We start from the raw sequence: 17,361 nt of genomic DNA, 5'->3' as shown, positions 1-17,361 counted from the left end.
AGTGGCTGAGGGACCACCTTTGAATGAGGTTTCCTATTGGAGTTTGAGCCCAATTTATTCCAACGATGTGGGTTTTGCTGCTCAGTTCAGGCCAGGTTGCTGCACGTTGTAGTTCTGAGCATGAAGGTGCAAGAGGATGCTCGGACACCCCATCTGTGAACCGGGTGTCTCCTTCCCTACCTCACAGGGGTGTTGTGAGGCTCAGTCAGTGACTGAGTAATGCATTGCAGAGCTGGGGGCACCGAGGGATGCGGGGGGTGACAAAGATGCTGCTACCGAAGTGCTCCTGACCCTGCATCTCCCCACAGAGCTCCTCTCCCTTTGCATACCCTGTTCATGGCGCTGGCGTTGGCCCCGTGCTGGTTTTACCCTTCCCCTCCTCGGTCCTGTCCTGGTTTACATGGAGAAAGGAGGCTGAAGGGAGGGAGGAGGAAGGTGGTAAAGCAGCGGGCTGGGGGTCGATGTCTGATCTTTGAGTTCCTTTGTACTGTACATCTTTTTACTTTGGAATTTGCAATAAAGAGGGATGTCCATCTTGTTTTAACAACTTCTGCTGCCTGCCCTGTCGTTCTGTTCCCTTTGCGCACCCCAAAGCCCTCAGCTCAGACAGGTTCTAGAGTAGAAACCAAGAGCATCACTTGGGGACCTCCAGCTTCTGTGGGTTTAGGGCTATCACACACTTGCATCTCTATCAGCACCATGTGCCAGTGTTCAGATAGCTGCAGCTTTCCCTGGCCCCATCAGCAGCACAAACCCCATTCAAGCCACCCCACAACACACAGCCTGTGGATTTGGGTTACTCTGCAGATGTTCTTTGGCTCAGAAATGGGTAGGAAAAGGTAAAACTGCAGTGAGATAGAGGCCAAGAAAGGAGCAAAGCCTCCAGCCCATCAGCCCAGGCTTCAGGAAAGCCAAGGTTATCAGCCAGAGCACAAAGCACCTCTACAATCACACTCAATCAGGTCACTGGGTTGTAATTAACCTCTGCTGTGAATAATGAAGCCAAGGTGCTGCCTCAGCACAATGACCCAGCAGAAGGGGTTTATTTCCTCCCTGCGGCCAAGGGAGCTCGGCTCCATCTCTGGCATCCAAGGACAATCAGGAGCATCCGCAGGGCAGCTGGCAGCGGTGGTTGGTGGACGTCCATCCCCAGCAGCACCCAAGGCAAGGATGGGACCCTCGCTGCCCCGAGGAACACACGGGGTCGGTGTCTGGGTCCCAGCCCCTCCAATGAAGCTTTATTGGGCCCTGTTTCGGGAGCTGCTGCGGCTCGGGCTCCATCCCCGGTTCAAGCAGCGTCCAAGCTCAGCACCCAGCAGCAAGAGGACGCGGCAGCCGCGGCGAGGACAACGGAGGCCAGGAACCCCCCGAGGATGCCCGAGGCCACGGGCATGACCCAGCCCAGGAGGCTGCGGGTGTACGGGGGGGGCGGGCGCCTCTCCACCACCAGGTCCCCGAAGTCGGCGCTCGGGGCCCGCCGGTCGCGCTCCCTGCGGCGCCGCTCGCCCCGCAGCAGGAGCGGGGAGCGGGGCCGCTTCACGGCGCGGCCGTAGCCCCTCACGTTCCGCAGCAGCTCCAGGCTCCGGTCCTGGTTCAGGTTCTTCCCCAGCTCCCGGGCGATGTCGGGGCGCCCGATGCTGCGGAGCCCGCGGGCCAGGCGGTCCCAGCTCAGCGCCTCCCCCGCTCGCCGCAGCCAGCCCCGGAGGGTTTCCGAGCATCCCCCGGGACCGCGCAGGTCCCGGCGGTGCCGGCGGGGGATGCGGTTGCTCTCCTCGGAGAGGCGCTGCAGCTCCCGCTCCCCCAGGTCATCCGGGCCCGACAGCAGCAGCCGGAGCCGGAGGCACTCGGACTGGGCCAGCAGGTCGGCGATGCGGGCCATGGTGTGGCTGCCCACATTGGCTGCCACCGTGTCCTCGCACCGGCTGCCCGCTGCCAGCAGGAGCAGGATGAGGCCCGCGGGTACCAGCATCGACCGGGTGCTCCTCGGCGTCAGGGTGGCCCTGGGACACAGAACCTCCCTCCTCATCTGACCTCACAAAGCGGAGCGTTCCAGGGGTGCGTTCCCTGTTCCCCAGTGCCTTGTCCCATGTCACCTCCCAGGAGTGAGTGTTTCCTGTCCAACTCAATGCTGTGCCTCCAGCCTGCATCCCCGACAGCATCCCCGACAGCATCCCCGACAGCATCCCCGACAGCATCCCTCCCTGCATCCCCCATAGCATCCCTGCCAGCGAGCCTAAAGCATCCCTGCCTTCCCTAACTCACCCTCCTAGGGTTTAGGCTCCAAACACCTGCAGCACAGGGACAGACTATCTTGGGATGTCCCCACCACCCTCTTCCCATCTCCCAAAGGCCCCTCTGAGTCAACAGCAGCAGCTCCCCTATCCCTCCCTATGGAGGGAACCCACTTGCACGCTCCTACCCCAAATAGATGGAGCAGGGTTGAGTTGAACCAACGCGGGTTTGCTCAAGGACCGGGTAAGGACCCATAACCACGAGGTGGCCCCGCACCACCAGCGCACCCGCCTTATAGCAGGGTGCGGATAAAGCCAGAGGAGGACGGAGCCTTCCTCCCATTTCCCAGCCCATCCATCCTCCGAGTAATTTATTCATAGCTCCGCAATCTCAGGGGTCCCAGTAAGAGGCCGGAGCTGCTGCATTGTTCTGGATGCGCCAGGGCCAGCACAAAGGCTCCAGGCACCTACCGGCCAGGGAAGCTACAATGTCCCCTATGGCACGGGGACACAGCACCCCATAGGGCTGGGAAAAAGCCACTTTTCCCTTTATTTCCATTCATAACAGCAGCAAAAGGTGAGAATCCGTCCCTGTGGCATGGCCAGGGTCCCGCAGGGACGGAGGGGACCTAATGGTAGGTGTTGGTGCTCATGGCAGGGGGTTGGAGCTGGATGAGCTTTAAGATCCCTTCATCCCAAACTATTCCAGGCACGTTCAGGTAATCTCTTTAATACTGTGTAATACTTTTCTTCTTAAAATACAGCATTTCTTGAGGTAGACCATTACAGCTCAAAAGCATTTCTTATTCTTTCTTCTTTCTCAGCCATTAATAAGCCATGAATTAAATACTTTCATGTACAATATGTTGCAAAATGAGGTAGAAATGGTTACAGAGAGTGTACAAATATGATAATAATAATTAATAATAATAATAATAAGTCTTCAGGAACCCAGGACCACTTTTTGGAGGAAGAGGAGGGGGAGGTGACTGCCCCCCCTCCGTTAATGCCCTTTGCACCCATGCATGTTCCAAAGGGAAACTGCACCAAAACAGTGGGAAACCATCCCAAAACTGGCCAATGCAATGGGGGGAGCATGTTCTGCATGTGCAGACCCTGAGGTTATGGGGGGGCTGCTCCGAGGTGGCCCCAGAGCAGTTGCATCCCCAATACAATATAGAGCAACAGAAGAAAGTGATAAAATGAGGAGCTGGCTTAATTGCAGACAAGAAATGAACCCCCCACCCTTGAGATGCAAAGGGGGGCCCATGGGGATGTGCAGTGGAGTCATGCTCTGGATGATGCATGGTGCAGTGGTTGGTCAGTGAGGGGGAACCCACACTGAGCCCAAAACCAGGGCTGTTTTGGGGGGGAAAGTGGTTCCCTGCAACTCTGTGGTCATCACCAGCCTCTGCTGGGGCTTTTCGGTGCTTGGAGGATGGTGGGAAGCTAAAAACTCCTTTATTTGCCATGGAAAAGGAGCAGAAGCCTGACCCAAAAAGCTATGCCCCATCTCCCAATCTACGGCATGGACACTGCCCCTTGAGGACACGTTATCCACCAAATGCTACAAGAACAATGGTAACCCAAGGAACTCAACTCATGGCATAAGAGATGTGAAAAGCACCCAAAATACATTCAACTTTGCTCTTTGTAACAGCTTCAAGTTTCTTTTTGTCTCTTCCTTTCTTCCTCCAGCTCTTTTGGAAGCAAATGCAATGAAGCAGCTTTGTCCCAGGTCTGAAAACTCTTTAAAAAGCTCTTTTCCTACCATAAAAAGAGGGTTTTAAACACATTCTTTTCTCTTTTTGTTGAGGTATTTCTTTTCCTGAGTAGTTCAAAAGCAAAAAACAAACCCAAAATCACTACATACCTTACAAAAATAAAAACCCAAGTCTAGGAGATCCATCTACAGCCTTTAACTCCAACACCCCCCGGTTTGTGGCTTTCCCCTCCCCATTCATTCCCTCCTGGATCATGGCTGCTGGTGCCATGGGCGAGGGGCTGCTCTGCTCACGACGCCCGAGGTATTCCTGTTGGGAACAATCAGTCAAAGGGATATCAAAAAGAACAGTAAGCGTCAAGCTGTTGGGTAGCCGAGGCTGGAGAAGCGGATGCGGAGGCGTCTCCAGCCTTCGCCATCCGTCTTTGCCAGGGATGGATGGACGGGAATACAATAAATAGGTTATCCTGAGTTCAGTGGGCGCCGGAAAACCAAGGAGAGGAAAAGCCTGGCCGAGGCCAAAGGAGTCGGGATGAGGTTTGGTTATGCAGAACCAGAGCCTCCCCAGACCCCAATGCAGCCCCCTCCAAGCGGTCCCAGTGCCTTGGGATGGGGCGAAGGGTCCATGCCGGTGCCCCGCAGCATCAGTGCCTGGTGCCGTACAGTTTATCCCATTCCAGGAACAAGTCCAGCTCCTTCTGGGAGGCAGCGGGGCGCACCTTGCAGAACGCCTTCTCCAGGTCCTGGTAGGAGGGGGGCTGGAGCTGGCCCTGCAGCCCGTGCAGCGCGGTGGCCCCGGCGCGCTGGCACAGCTGCACCAGCTCGCTGCCCGAGAAGCTCTCCGTGTGCTGCACCAGGGACGACATCTCCCGCTCGCTCAGGCAGCAGCTCTGCTGAGCCAGGGCGTGATGGAGGATCTGCCTCCGGGCGATGCTGTCCGGGGGGGAGATGTAGAAGCGCTTGGCAAAGCGCCGGTGCGAAGCTTCATCCATGCTGCCGGGCCGGGAGGTGGTCCCGATGACGACCACGTTCTGCTCCGATGAGGTAGAGACGTCGTCCAGGTAGGAAAGGAGCTGGGACTTGAGGCTGCTCACGTCCTCGCCGGCCCGGGCCAGCAGCAAGGCCTCGGCCTCGGTGATGAGCACCACCGCGGGCTGCCGGCAGCTGGCCACGAAGAACACGGTCTGCAGGATCTTCTCAGCCTCGGCTTTCCACGTGGAGAGCAGGGCCGTCCCGCTGAGCTTCAGCAAGGTGGAGCCCAGCTGCGTGGAGATGCAGCGGCTCAGCAGCGTCTTCCCCGTGCCGCGGGGACCAAAGAGCAGGATGGTCCGGGGCGGCCGTCCCGCCCCAGTGTAGGCACCGGGGCGCAGGATGGGCCACACCAGCTCCTCCTCAATGCTGGCCTTCACAGAGACCTGCCCGGCGATGTCCGTCCACTGCACGGGCGGCCCCCGCTCCACGATCTTGGTGTTCACCAGCTCCAAGAGCAAGGGGTCGACGTTCTTGGGCTGCTCCTCCACTGCTGCACTGCTGAAGAGGGGGGCTTTGGGGGGCAGCCGCAGTGGGAACGGGGGCCCCGGCTCAGTCGCCCGTTCCCCATTGGCGAGAGGCGCATCCCCGGTGCCGTAGGGCGGCGAGACCATGCCCTTCATGGGCTGCCCGCTGTACTTGCCGCTGTGCTCCTCGGCATTCCCGGCTCCCGACGGCCGCTTCCCGGGCTTGAAGGCCACCTGCGGGGACTCGGCGCTGCCGCCGAACCCATTGCCCCGGCACTCGCCGTTGTCTGACAGGGGGTACGGGGACTTTGGCTGCTCGTAGCTGTATTTCCTATACCTGCCCTCCCCTTCATCCTCCTCGAATGCCTTCCTCTTCAGCGTGCCGGCCGCCTCGGTGCCGAGGGGGGGCACGGCCAGCGGGGCCAAGCCGGCGCCCTGGTACCCATAGCCGGGGACCCCGGGTGGGCGGGCAGCGGGCGGCGGTGCCGGGATCGGGGTGGGCGCCGCGATGCCGGAGGGCAGGTAGGAAGCCGAGGGATGGGGCGGGTGGATGCTCCCGTAGCCCGGCTGCGGCGGGTAGCTGCCGGCTGTGTAGTTGTACATGGGGCCGGAGGAGCCATAGCCCGGCACCAGGGCAGGCGATGGGTGCGGGGGCTGCAGGAGCCCTGAGCCATGGAGGGCGGGGGGGTGCGGAGGGGGCAGCGCTGCCGCCGGCTGGGTGCAGTAGCCGGAGGGTAAATAGGTGCCGCCGTAACCTGAGGGATACTCCTGAGATGACGCGATCCCGGCGGAGCCGGCGGCGGCTCCTCCGCAGGAGTTACCGGGATACATGGGATCGGCGAGGCCGGCGGGTACCACGGGGGAGCCGCCGAGCCCGATGGCCCCGCCGCTGGCGGGGGGCACCACCCCCTTGGTGCCGGGGAGCCCATCGTGGATGGGGGTCAGCGGGTAGGAGCCGTCGGAGCCGTGTGCCCCCGGCCAGGGCTCCCCATCCCCTTTCTGCCCGTTCACCGGCCCGAAGGCGCCGTCCCCGTAGGCACCGAGCGCCGGGCGCTCGTAAGGCGCATCCAGCACCCCCGAGTACTTCTCGGCGTACCTCTTGAGGAGGTTGGAGGCCGTGAGCGCTGAGATGTCATCGTTGGCCCAGGCGTAGTTGAAGCGCTGGCGGGTGCTGGGGTAGAGGTCGGGTTTGTGGGCTGGGGACGAGGTGGTGGAGGAGACGTCGAGGTGCTGCTCCGGCCACTGGTTCAGGGACTGGGCATGCTCTGGTGACCAGTGCATCTTCAACAGACCTGTGAGGGACAGGAGAGCGCCGGTGACAGCGGAGACAGGGATGAGCTCCAGGAACCGCCCTGGGACTGGCCCGCATCGTGGAATGGGTTGGGATGGAAAGGACCTTAAGGTCATCCAGTTCCATGGGCAGGGACACCTTCCGCTAGAGCAGCTTGCTCCAACCTGGCCCTGAACACTGCGAGGGATGGAGCATCCAAACCTTCTCCATTCAACCCATCCCAGTGCCCCAGCACACTCACACGGAAGAACTTCCTCATCTCCAACCTGCACTCCCCCTGTTCCAGCCTGAACCCATCACCCCTTGTCCCATCGCTCCAGCCCCTGATGCAGGTCCCTCCCCAGCATTCTTGTTACCCCCTTCAGCCACTGGAAGCTGCTCTTCTCCAGCCTGGCTCCCATGGCTCCCATGGGAGCTGCTCCAGTCCCTGCTCACATCCCAGCTGTGAACATGTCTCAATGCCCCCCATCACCCCCCTTTGTGGGACCCCACCATGCCCTAATGCCCAGCGCCTCCGGGGACGGCTGAAGCAGGAGCCAGGAGAGGACCTCGTGCTCCATCCATCGCCTCCCTCAGCCTTTAAGCCACTTTGTGGCCACCGCACAATTAGATTACTTAAGGCTTTAATTGACTTAGATGGCATTTGTGCTTCCACTTTGGATATCAAACTTCCACAAGAGGATTTCAATAGCGGCTTTCCAGGGCTTGAGCCGGCCTCTTCCCTGCATTTACTGGCCATTATTAAAGTGCTCCCGTTAGATAAATGCTCAGCCTGCAGGAAAGGGCCCTTTTAACACACACAAAGGAGAACGTTGCCCATCCTGAGCCCGGACAGGATGGGCACAGGGGGATGGAAAGGGAGAAGTGGGGCTTGGAGGACCCCATGAGGAATAAGACTCCTTTTAAACATAGCTTTTTGTAAAGGGAGCGTTCCTGCTCTCCTTAGGGAGGAAGGAGGTGCCAGCACCACGACCAGCAAATCCCAGCCCTCAATGGCAGCATCCACATCCTCACCCTCACCCGTCCCTCCTGGAGAAGGGAGAACCCAAGCCCCCCTGTGACCCTCGTGTCCTGCATCAGGGAGCTTCCGAAGACACACACACACAACAACGGGCGCTTCCCTAAGGAACACCTGGCTTTCCCCTATGGCGCAGATCGATACCAACACCGAATCCCACTGCGCAGACACCACAAGCCTGATGCTGGGAATTGCCTTCCTAAGAGCCAGCTGAAAGCACCAGCACAGCGTGGGCTGCTCCAGCCCCATCCCGGTGCCCTGTGAGGAGCAAGGGGATGCTTGGATCCAGAGCAAACCTGAGCGCAAAAGCCCCGGAAAGCAAACCCGGCTCCATCCATCCCCTTTAAAGACGGGATGCATTTGGGAAAGCAAAGCCAAAACCTCGGGAAAACCTGGAAGCACAGGCGGGGGGGGAGGGCGGTGGGCAGGGAGGACTTGTCATGGGCTTGAAATGGGATGTGAAAGAGGCGGCGGAGCGGGACAGATGTTTCAATGCTCCCCTTGGCAGTGTGAGAAAATGACTGTCCAGTGACCAAATGGCCGGGCCGGTTCCCACCCTCGCTGCTGCCCATTATCCCTAGGGATAGGGGGACAAAGGCGGGCAGGGGGGGCTGGGCAGGGGAGAATCCCATTGTTCCCGCCCGCCCTAATTATGGAAATCTTGTTAATCTATTCAGCAGCGGCTCTGAGCCGGGCTTTTGTTCCGGGGCTGCCCGCCGAGGGTGTCCAACGGCTCCGCAATGGGATGGGGTGCGCTCCCTCCCGCTGGGAAAAGCGCGGGATGGGGGATTGCAGGCGATGGGGAACTGCCCCAGCAGCATCCCAGTGCTGATGCCTTTGTTGGAGCAGGGATCCAGCACCCCCAGCCCTTGGACACAAAGCACCCCATGGATTCTTGGTGCTCCCAGCCCCAGGTACGCACACAGGGGCGCTGGATGTGTCCCGATGTCCCCCTTGGACACCCGTTGCTGCTCTGCAGAAGCACCCGGAGCGGGATGCTGCTGCTCCGGGTGCAGGAACGCGCCCATGAGCTGCCTCCACGATGCTCTGCTCGTCCTGCCACCGTCTCCCTGGGTTAAATCCTCCTGCAGGGCTGCCAGCCTGGGGGATTTATGCCTTTTCCAAAGGACATTGAGCAGTTCCATCATCCCTGTAATGACCCGCGGCCTGACGCGATCACTTCCCAAGGCAGGGAAAGCCATCCCTGTGCCAGGATCTGCCTCCTGTGTTCCCAGGTATTTCCAACGTGCAAACTTTGGGCTAAGAAAGAGTAAAGGATGCTGAGAGTCTCCATTCAGAGCCCAGCCCTGAGTGGTCCCCACAGCCCTGCTAACCTAAGGCTTCTCTTAGCACGGATGCTGTGTGAGATGGATCTTCTGCGCTGTGCCCAAGCCAAGGACATGGACCAACAGCACCAATGCAGCCTCACATCAATGCCACTCCTGCCTCAAAGCTGGGTTCGCAGCACTGAAGGGTCTGATCCATGCAGGATGCTCCAGGTCCTGCAGCAGCCTCAGCGATGTCCTCATGGCAGGGGAGAAGAGACCAAGCAAGCAGAAGACAGTGGGAATGAGTTCTTCTTTTAAATGAGGCATTTCCTGATGATTTGCTCAGCTTCTGTCACCAGGAGCTTGTCCTGGGCTTCATCCGTGCCTCCTATGAGCAGTGTGGGCAGGGTGGAATGGCACTGCCACCAGTCAGATCCCAGCTATACATCAAAATACTCCGTTTACGCTCACTGGGGCTTGTGGCAACACCTCTGAAATACCTCAGCCCCAATGCTGAAGATTACAGCAGCATTTGTGCATGCTGGCACACACATTCCAGCTGGATATGGGTCATCCCTAGTGAATCCCTACATGGTGGGTCCCGAATAGGCAGAAGAGCCTGGCAGTGATTCACATGGGTGGCGAAGCTGGTCCTAAAGCAAGGACTAGGGCAAAGCAAGCACAAAGCCACTCTTAGCCATGTTATAAGCCCTGGCAGCATTTGCAGGGGTTGGGACGTTTAAATCCCCCAGCCCGAGCCCGGAGCACAAACATCGAGTTTTCTAAGGCAAATCTGGGTGGTTTGGCAAATCCATCGGGAAGCAGCATTTCTTTGTCCACCACATTCCCCATCCCCTCCGCACCGGTGCCGACAAAGCGGAGGGTGGAATTGCAATCAGAGCAGGGCCAATGTACATATGTTAAAAGGATTTAGGCTATCTCCCACCCTGCCCTCTCCCAGCCCCCTGGAGGAGCAGCCTCAGCCCTGGCTGGAGCGAGCCGAAGGCTCCGGTATCCGCTTTGTCCACCCATATATCAAGTGCAGAGCAGCTGGACACCAGCACAGCCAGCAGTGACCAACGGGCCCTCGTCCATCTGTGCTGCTCCAGCAGCAGCCCAGCAGATGAAGCATTCATGGATGTGCTGAGCATCACCCATCTGTCACAGTGAGAGGGATGGGAATGTCACTGGGAGGGAGGGGTACCCAGCCTGGGAATGCCCACATCCGGGGTATACGGCATTGAACCCCACGTAGGATTCATAGCAAGCTGATGCGATGGGATGGGAGATGGATGGGAAGAAAAGAAGCAATAAAGGGACCTAAAAATACAGTGACAAAGGGAAACAGTCTCCTTCTTGCTGCAAGGATGCTCCTCGGGGTGACATTCCAGCTGTGATCTCCACCAGACCTCCTTGAAGGATGCTCCTCAGGTAGGAAGGAGGTTTTACAGCAAGAGCATCACTGAGCATTTGAAGCATCCAAGACCACAGCGCCTCAAGGTCAACTCAAGGCACAGAGAAGGGTGCCATGGCCCATGGGTGCTGCCAGATCCCTGTAGGGACTGAAGCTCTTCACCCAAATGCCATTCCTTGATGCTGGGTGAGCTCCCCAGGGCCTGGGCTGGACCCAGAGGATTATACTGGGGAGGAAAATCCATTTCTCATCAGCAGAACCATCTCCCCAGCCAGACGTGGCCCCAGAAGAAGGCCAGGAGGTCAAAGGGACCCTGTTTCCATGCTTGTTTCCTTTTTCAAAGGGGAAAGCATTGCCACCACATCCCATCTTCCACAAGCACTTGGATGAAGATGCAGATCAGGAAGCAGCTCAAGGGACCGGGCACCCCCAAACCCTCTCATCCCAGGGTGTTTTCCCTGATGAAGCTCCAATAACAAACTCCCTTCAGAGAAGAAGCCAAGGCAGGAGCCACCATCCCCTTGTCTATCTTCCCCCATTTGGGCCTGGGTCAGTGGCAGGGGCTGCAGCAGGGACATGATTTGCTCCATGCACTGGACCCTGTCCACAGGGGCAGCAGCTCCAGCTCATCTCCTCCATGGAATGAATCCATCTCCATTAACTGTGATTCCAGGGAGCCTCCCAGCCCCATCCAGCCCCACGCACTGGTTGTGTTTTCCACCTCAGTGCTCTGCCAGGCAGCGCGATCCACAGGGAGCAAAACCTCCCCTCTCCCATCAATCCTGCAGCTCCATCCTTGCGGTCCCCACATGTCCCTGTCACACACCCCGAGCGATGGGGGACCCCATTCCCTGTGGAACACCTTCCCCTGCCCTAGGGGCTGGGCTGGGGGAGGCCTCTCTCCGTAGCCTTTGTTTTCCCAGCCTTTTGACTCCCGGATTCTCGCCTCAGCAGCCTGAAAAGCCGCGCTCCCTCCTGCATCCATTCACTAATGGATTTTCCACAAGTCCCCCTGGTTTGGGCTCCTTTCTTTGCTGCCCTCATCCACGCCTGAGCCTGCAGCAACCCTCTTCCAGGATGGGCTTTGGGAACCACGCTCAGAGCAGCCGCCCCTTCAGCTCCCACCTCCTGCACCCGGTGAGTCCACACCGCTTCGTGGCTGTTGGGAGCCTGTTACAGCTATCATCATTACACACACACCTCAGCCTGCCGCTATGGGACTGCTGCTCACAAATCCCAAGAGGTTAAGGAAGAACCCGGTGGGAGCAGCATCGGGCTGAAGGTATCAATGGGGAACAGGGAGACGTTTGGAGCCAGGCAGGCTCCGTGCGCATCGATTGGGGCAGCGCCGCTCCTGCCTCCTGGAGCTAATCCTAGGGCAGGAATAATTCATCTTCCTCCCTCTCCAGCAGCACTCATTAAAAAGTAATCACCTTGGAGGGGATGAACAGCCCAAGGTCAGCTCTGTAATGGAGCTATTCTGGAGCATGTACCTGGCTGTGACCACAGCCCTGCCCATGCACACCCAGCAGCTTCAGCCCCATGGCTGGCTCCTGCCCCACTGCTTGGATGGGATCAAAATGCAACTGGGAATACCCTGACATTCCCAGATACTCCCTTCTGTGAGCATCCAGGGCCGAGCACCCAGGTCATTGCTGTCATTGACCCCAAGCACCCACAACAGAGCAGGGAATGTGGCACCTTAGTGCACTCTCAGGTTGCCATGAACCATCCCAGGCACCACGATCTTCCCGTTGCCATTCCCAGGAGGAAGAGGAGCGGTCGCTCCAGCACAACCGTGTCCAGAAGAGCCCAACCTCACACTGGCGTTTTAACCCACTGATGTTGGCCAACACATGGCCCTGTGCTCAGAGGAGATGCTCTGGGGATGGAGCACAGGGAATGGGAGGCAAGATGGGGCCGGTGATTCCAGCTCCGGCGATGCCAGAAGGGATAGGAAAACCCCAACACCGAGCAGGGCTGGACCAGTGATGACACAGTGCAGAGCACAGGGGACACCATGAGCAGGGATGTGCAGGACAAGCCCTTCAAAGCACACTCAACCTCTCTAACCTCCTGCAGGCAGCACATCACCCCTGGCCTTTAATTATACATTGCTGCAGCCATTGGTCCTCTTGCCATCAATTACCCCCATGTTATCCTGCCCCAGGAGGCAGCGGGATGTGGGGAGCAGAGTCAAGTGCTTTGCTTGGAGAGGAAGGAGAGAAACAGCCTCTGAGGGGAGCATCCCTTTGCTGCAGCAGAGCCAAAGCAGCAGACAAAGCAGTGGGTTCCAGGAGAGATTAATCACAGGGAGAGGACCTGGGCTCCAGCATCCCCCGATGCCACGAGTCCCCCCCAGCTCGGTGCTGCTGCTGCCCCTCTCATCTATTGACACAGCAAAGTCTTTGTGAGGAGCTGGCCCCTCTTCCGAGCGCAGCCGGGGCAGGGAAGGGGGACACTTATTCTGCTATTACTCACCTTGGGTTTTGTAGGCAAGACAAGCGTGGGTTAAAGTGCAATTTGCCTTGACATTAGTTTTCACTTTCTTAGGGGGGAAAAGGCAGAAAAAGTGGCTCTTTTCTCTGCTGAAAGAAAGCACTCGCCTGGGTACCACAGCCCTACCAGCCAAGCATCCCTCCAGGGAGCACATCCCACCAGGGAGCTCATCCCCACATCCCGGTGCAGCCCCGGGCAGCAGCACAGCATCCCTGTCATGAAATAAACATGATTGAGCTGCCTGTCCTCAGGAGAAAGGAGGCAGGAAGAAAACCCTTCATGTGCATCCTCCCCTGCTCTCGCTGTACGTCAGCTGCATCTGCGAGGCCTTGGCTGGGTTTATTGGGGCCCCCATAAAGATGAGGGCTTGCTGATAAGCGACCCGAGGCAGCAGCGCTGGAGGAGAAGCTGTGCTGGGGATCTGTACAATTTAACCAGCATTAACTTCAGCTGATGACAGGCCACAAGGCCAGGAGAGAGCTTTTACAACACCCTCATAACACAGCAAACTACACCTCGCTGCAGAGAGCCGGTGCTGCCTTCCAGCTCCTGCTTCTATTAGAGGAGAGCTGAGCCCACGTGTGTGTGCAGCAGCATCCTCTGCAAACCAAGGGTCCACGGAGCAGAAGAACCAACAGGAAAATGCACCCGAAGCAATCCCAGCAGTGGAGCCTGCAAGGGGATAAAGCTGGTTTCCAGAACTGGGAATTGCCAGGGCGGGCACTGGGAAGAACTGGTTTAATGGTGGACTTGGCAAACCTGGGGTAAAGGTTGGACTTGATCGTAAAGGTCTTTTCCAACTGGGTTGATTCTCTGATAGGATTCTATGATTCCCTGCTGGCTGCTGATCCAGTAATGGGAATTTCCCTGCTTAAGTCTGGTTTAGTCCCAACAGCTCCCTTTAATCGGGACACTGGCACATGTGTCCCATGGGATGAGAGGGCAATGACACGCAAGGGAGCAGCAGCACCAGCAGCACCACGTTAACCAGCACAACCATTAACCAGCAGAGGACGGCAGTAAATGAGATGCCAGGAGCCTCCAGTTTTCCTGCACGCTGCCAAATTCCAGCTGACATTTGGCCAGATGCGCCGGGATCTGCCCTGGGATGACAAAAGGAGCCTCCCCGGCAGCCCGTGTCCAAGGGCAAAGCTCCGCTTCCAGCCATGGAATCACTGGAGCTCAAACCCTAGAACTGAAAAGTGTTTACAATGGCATCAAGGCAAGGGTCAGCGTGGTGCAAGGGTCACTATCGCTTCTCCAGATGCATTAATGTCATTCCCTTTAGGAATCCTCACTCCGATCTGGTGCTCCTGCATCTGCTGCCGTAACCCGTGGATTGAGGGATTTCTCCTTCCCTACACGGGATCCGTCTCCTTCCAGATGAAAGCTGGGAGGTTGCAGAATCCCCAAACCATTCCAGAAGCAGACAGAAAGGAAGAAAGGAAAATATTGGGCTGTTTGCAGGAAAACCTGGAGGCGGCACTCCTATCCCGAGGGAATAGCTCCTCCATTAATACAAATCAAGTCCACAGCAAACTGCAGACACAGCACACACTCCCAAACTCTTTCCAGCACTTATTTAAATGATGGAGGACGATTCCATCCTCACGGAGGTGACGCTGTGCCACATGGAATCGCTTTATTCCTCCTCATCCCACGGGATGCAGCACTGGCTTTGGAGGCAAATGCTCCCGGAGGCTTTTGTGTTTACCTTTTCCAAGGGGGAAGGAGGAGTGGATGAAGTGACCTGGTGGCCACTCCCTTGGCCTAAGGTTAGGCCCTTGCCTCTGTGTTTGGGCACCCAACATAACAGCGGCTACTGAATTCCCTGGGAGCAGAGGATGGATGCGGGATGAGGGCTCCTAAGGATGGATTTGGGAAAACCACAGCTCCTGTTTGCATCAGGCTGTACAAACACGGGAAGCGGCATCAGGATCATCTCCTCCTCATCGTCCTCCTCAGAGGAAGGCAATGGGAGCCTCAGCTGCACTGGGGAAGAAGCCCATTGCCAGCCAGAGGCGTGAATCTATGACCACAGACAGGCTGCTTGCTTCAGCTTCTGTGTCCCACATTTCACAGCAGCCAGGGAAACCCACTTGGGAGATTTCCCAGTGCTTATTCCCTGTTTCACTGCAGGGAATGAGCTCTGACAGGACACAAGAGAGGTTTGGGTGATGAATACCGACCCCAAGATGCTGTTAAAGCCCTAACCCAGACTCAGAAGGGAGAAGAAAGGCCAGGAGAAAGGGAGGGAGGAGAAAACAGGGGCTCCTGATAAGCAATTGTTAACATGCTCCATATGGGACACAACTTGCCTCTCTGTTTAACCCAAATGATAATGGCTAAAGGGAAGAATGCGGCGGGGGCTCGGCGGGAGAACAAAGGCAGCTGCAAAACCCATCCCTGCTCCCGAGAAACCCAACTGTGGGCAGGGAGAGCCCCCGGCTGCTCCTTGCCCTCCCTGGGAGCTTTTCACCTCCAACCGGGAGCAGGGGGGGAAACTGCAGCCGTCAGCAAGGAACCAAACCCACCAAGAATGAAGAGGGCCGTTCCCGTGAGCAATAATAAACTTCAACAGGAGCAGCAGTGATGTAAACACGGAGCCCGCTCCTCTCGGAGCTGGGATGGATTCAGCCCTGGGTGTTTATGTTATTGCGGGATCCCGCAGCTTTCCGAGGAACACAATGCAGTCCGCGCCATTCATTATCCACCAAGGGAAAATGTCAACACTCCTGTGCTAAAGAGACCTAAACCAAATGTTTAACGGGATAAACAACCCCCGGGCCTCAGATCCCGCTGGAATGTTGCATTCAGAACCACCTCCAAGAGCAAACAGGCGCCGGAGCATCCAGGAGCAGCAGAACCCGGTGCCCTGTCATTGCCAGAGCAGCCACCAGCGCCCAGGCAGCCCCCGTGGCGGGGAATCCAGGGGGAAACGCTGGCAATTCCCATGCATGGGATGAGGAAATCAATCCCAAGCCGTTATCAGTGCATTCAAAGGAAACACCACGCGCGCTCGAGGTCTCTCATCATTTCAGTTCAGCGCATCCAAAGCCCTAAAATCTGCCACAAAACCAGGATCCAGTCAATGGTATCGCTAATTTTTGTGATCCCAGAGTGAAACTTGGAGTACTGTACAGCAGCCTCCAAACCCGGGGCTATTTACGCTGGAACACGCAGGATAAAGCTGTTTTAAACCCTCTCTTTCCCCAAAGCCCTCATCACAAGATGCCATCAGCTCCTCCGCGCCACGACTGGAGGCGAACGAACGCTCCAGCGCGCGCTTGACGTGCGGCAGCGGCCGGGGGGAGCGCGCATTGTTCCTGGATGGAGGGAGCGATGGAGGGGTGGAAAGAGGAAAAGGGGGGACGGGAGGGGGGATGCGTGGATGGGATGGACGGAGGAGGTGATCCTATCCGCCGTGCGCACCCCTCCGGCCGCGGGGGCCGGCTCCAGGCGCTCCCGCCGACGGGCGGGCTCATGTCATGAGCACGTTTGCGCGGAGCCCCCGCAGCCCTCCCGGGATGCCCCGTTCCGTTACCGGGGCTCTGTTACCGGGGCTCTGTGTACCGGGGCTCTGTTACCGGGGCTCTGTTACCGGGGCTGTGTTACCGGGGCTGGGTGCCCCGCGGCCCTTACCCAGACCCAGCTACGGGGCTGCCCCGTTCCCCCTCCCCGGTCCCGCTCCCTGCCCGCCCCGGCCCCGCTCACCTCCTCATGCCGGCGGGCCCTAGCGCAGCCCGGCGGCGGGCGGCCGTGCGGGGCGCCGCATCCTCCCGCTGCCGCCCGGACAATGCGGGGCGGCCCGCGGGCGGCGGGGGCTGGGGCCGGCGCTGGGGCTGGGGCCGGCGCTGGGCTGGGGCTGGGGCTGGGGCCGGGGCCGGGGCCGGGGCCGGTCCCCGCCCGCCGCCCATGTCCCGCCCCTGCGCCGCCGCGGAGCGGGCCGCGGGGCGGAGCGGAGCGGAGCGGAGCTGGTCCTGGGCAGGGAGCAGGGATGGGGCTGGCAAAGGCTCCGCTCCGGCCCCGCTGCCCACCCGGCACAAAGGCGGAGCGGGAGAGAGGGCGGCCGAGAGCACGGCACCCCGAGACCCTGCACCGCAGCGTCCCAGCATCCCTGCACCCGAACCCCTGCACCCCAGCATCCCTGCACCACAGCGTCCCAGCATCCCTGCACCCGAACCCCTGCACCCCAGCATCCCTACACCACAGCGTCCCAGCATCCCTGCACCCGAACCCCTGCACCCCAACATCCCTGCACCACAGCGTCCCAGCATCCCTGAACCCGAACCCCTGCACCCCAGCATCCCTGCACCCGAACCCCTGCACCCCAGCATCCCTGCACCACAGCGTCCCAGCATCCCTGCACCCGAACCCCTGCACCCCAGGATCCCTGCACCCGAACCCCCGCACCCCAGCAC

General features: G+C 58.8%; 2 protein-coding genes across 2 annotated transcripts; both read right to left on the bottom strand.

Annotated features, from left to right (window-relative positions):
- Positions 1-1,079: 1,079 nt before the first annotated feature.
- TMDD1 (transmembrane and death domain 1) lies at positions 1,080-2,160 on the bottom strand. The gene has a single exon (XM_062630608.1). The coding sequence runs from the start codon at positions 2,024-2,026 to the stop codon at positions 1,289-1,291; it is 738 nt and encodes a 245-aa protein (XP_062486592.1). The 5' UTR covers positions 2,027-2,160; the 3' UTR covers positions 1,080-1,288.
- A 781-nt stretch (positions 2,161-2,941) lies between these two features.
- FIGNL2 (fidgetin like 2) lies at positions 2,942-16,782 on the bottom strand. Its single transcript, XM_062630607.1, has 2 exons — positions 16,655-16,782; positions 2,942-6,742 (listed from the first exon to the last, which is right to left on the bottom strand). Exon 2 carries the CDS (start codon positions 6,729-6,731, stop codon positions 4,599-4,601), a length of 2,133 nt encoding a protein of 710 aa, XP_062486591.1. The 5' UTR covers positions 6,732-6,742; positions 16,655-16,782; the 3' UTR covers positions 2,942-4,598.
- Positions 16,783-17,361: the final 579 nt, after the last annotated feature.

This window comes from Pezoporus occidentalis, unplaced genomic scaffold, assembly GCF_034315485.1.
Source record: "Pezoporus occidentalis ecotype Australia unplaced genomic scaffold, CSIRO_AGI_Poc_V1 ctg357, whole genome shotgun sequence".
NCBI classification, from domain to species: domain Eukaryota; kingdom Metazoa; phylum Chordata; class Aves; order Psittaciformes; family Psittacidae; genus Pezoporus; species Pezoporus occidentalis.
The sequence above is the reverse complement of the archived record's forward strand: the minus strand, read 5'-3'. Positions and strand labels throughout refer to the sequence as shown.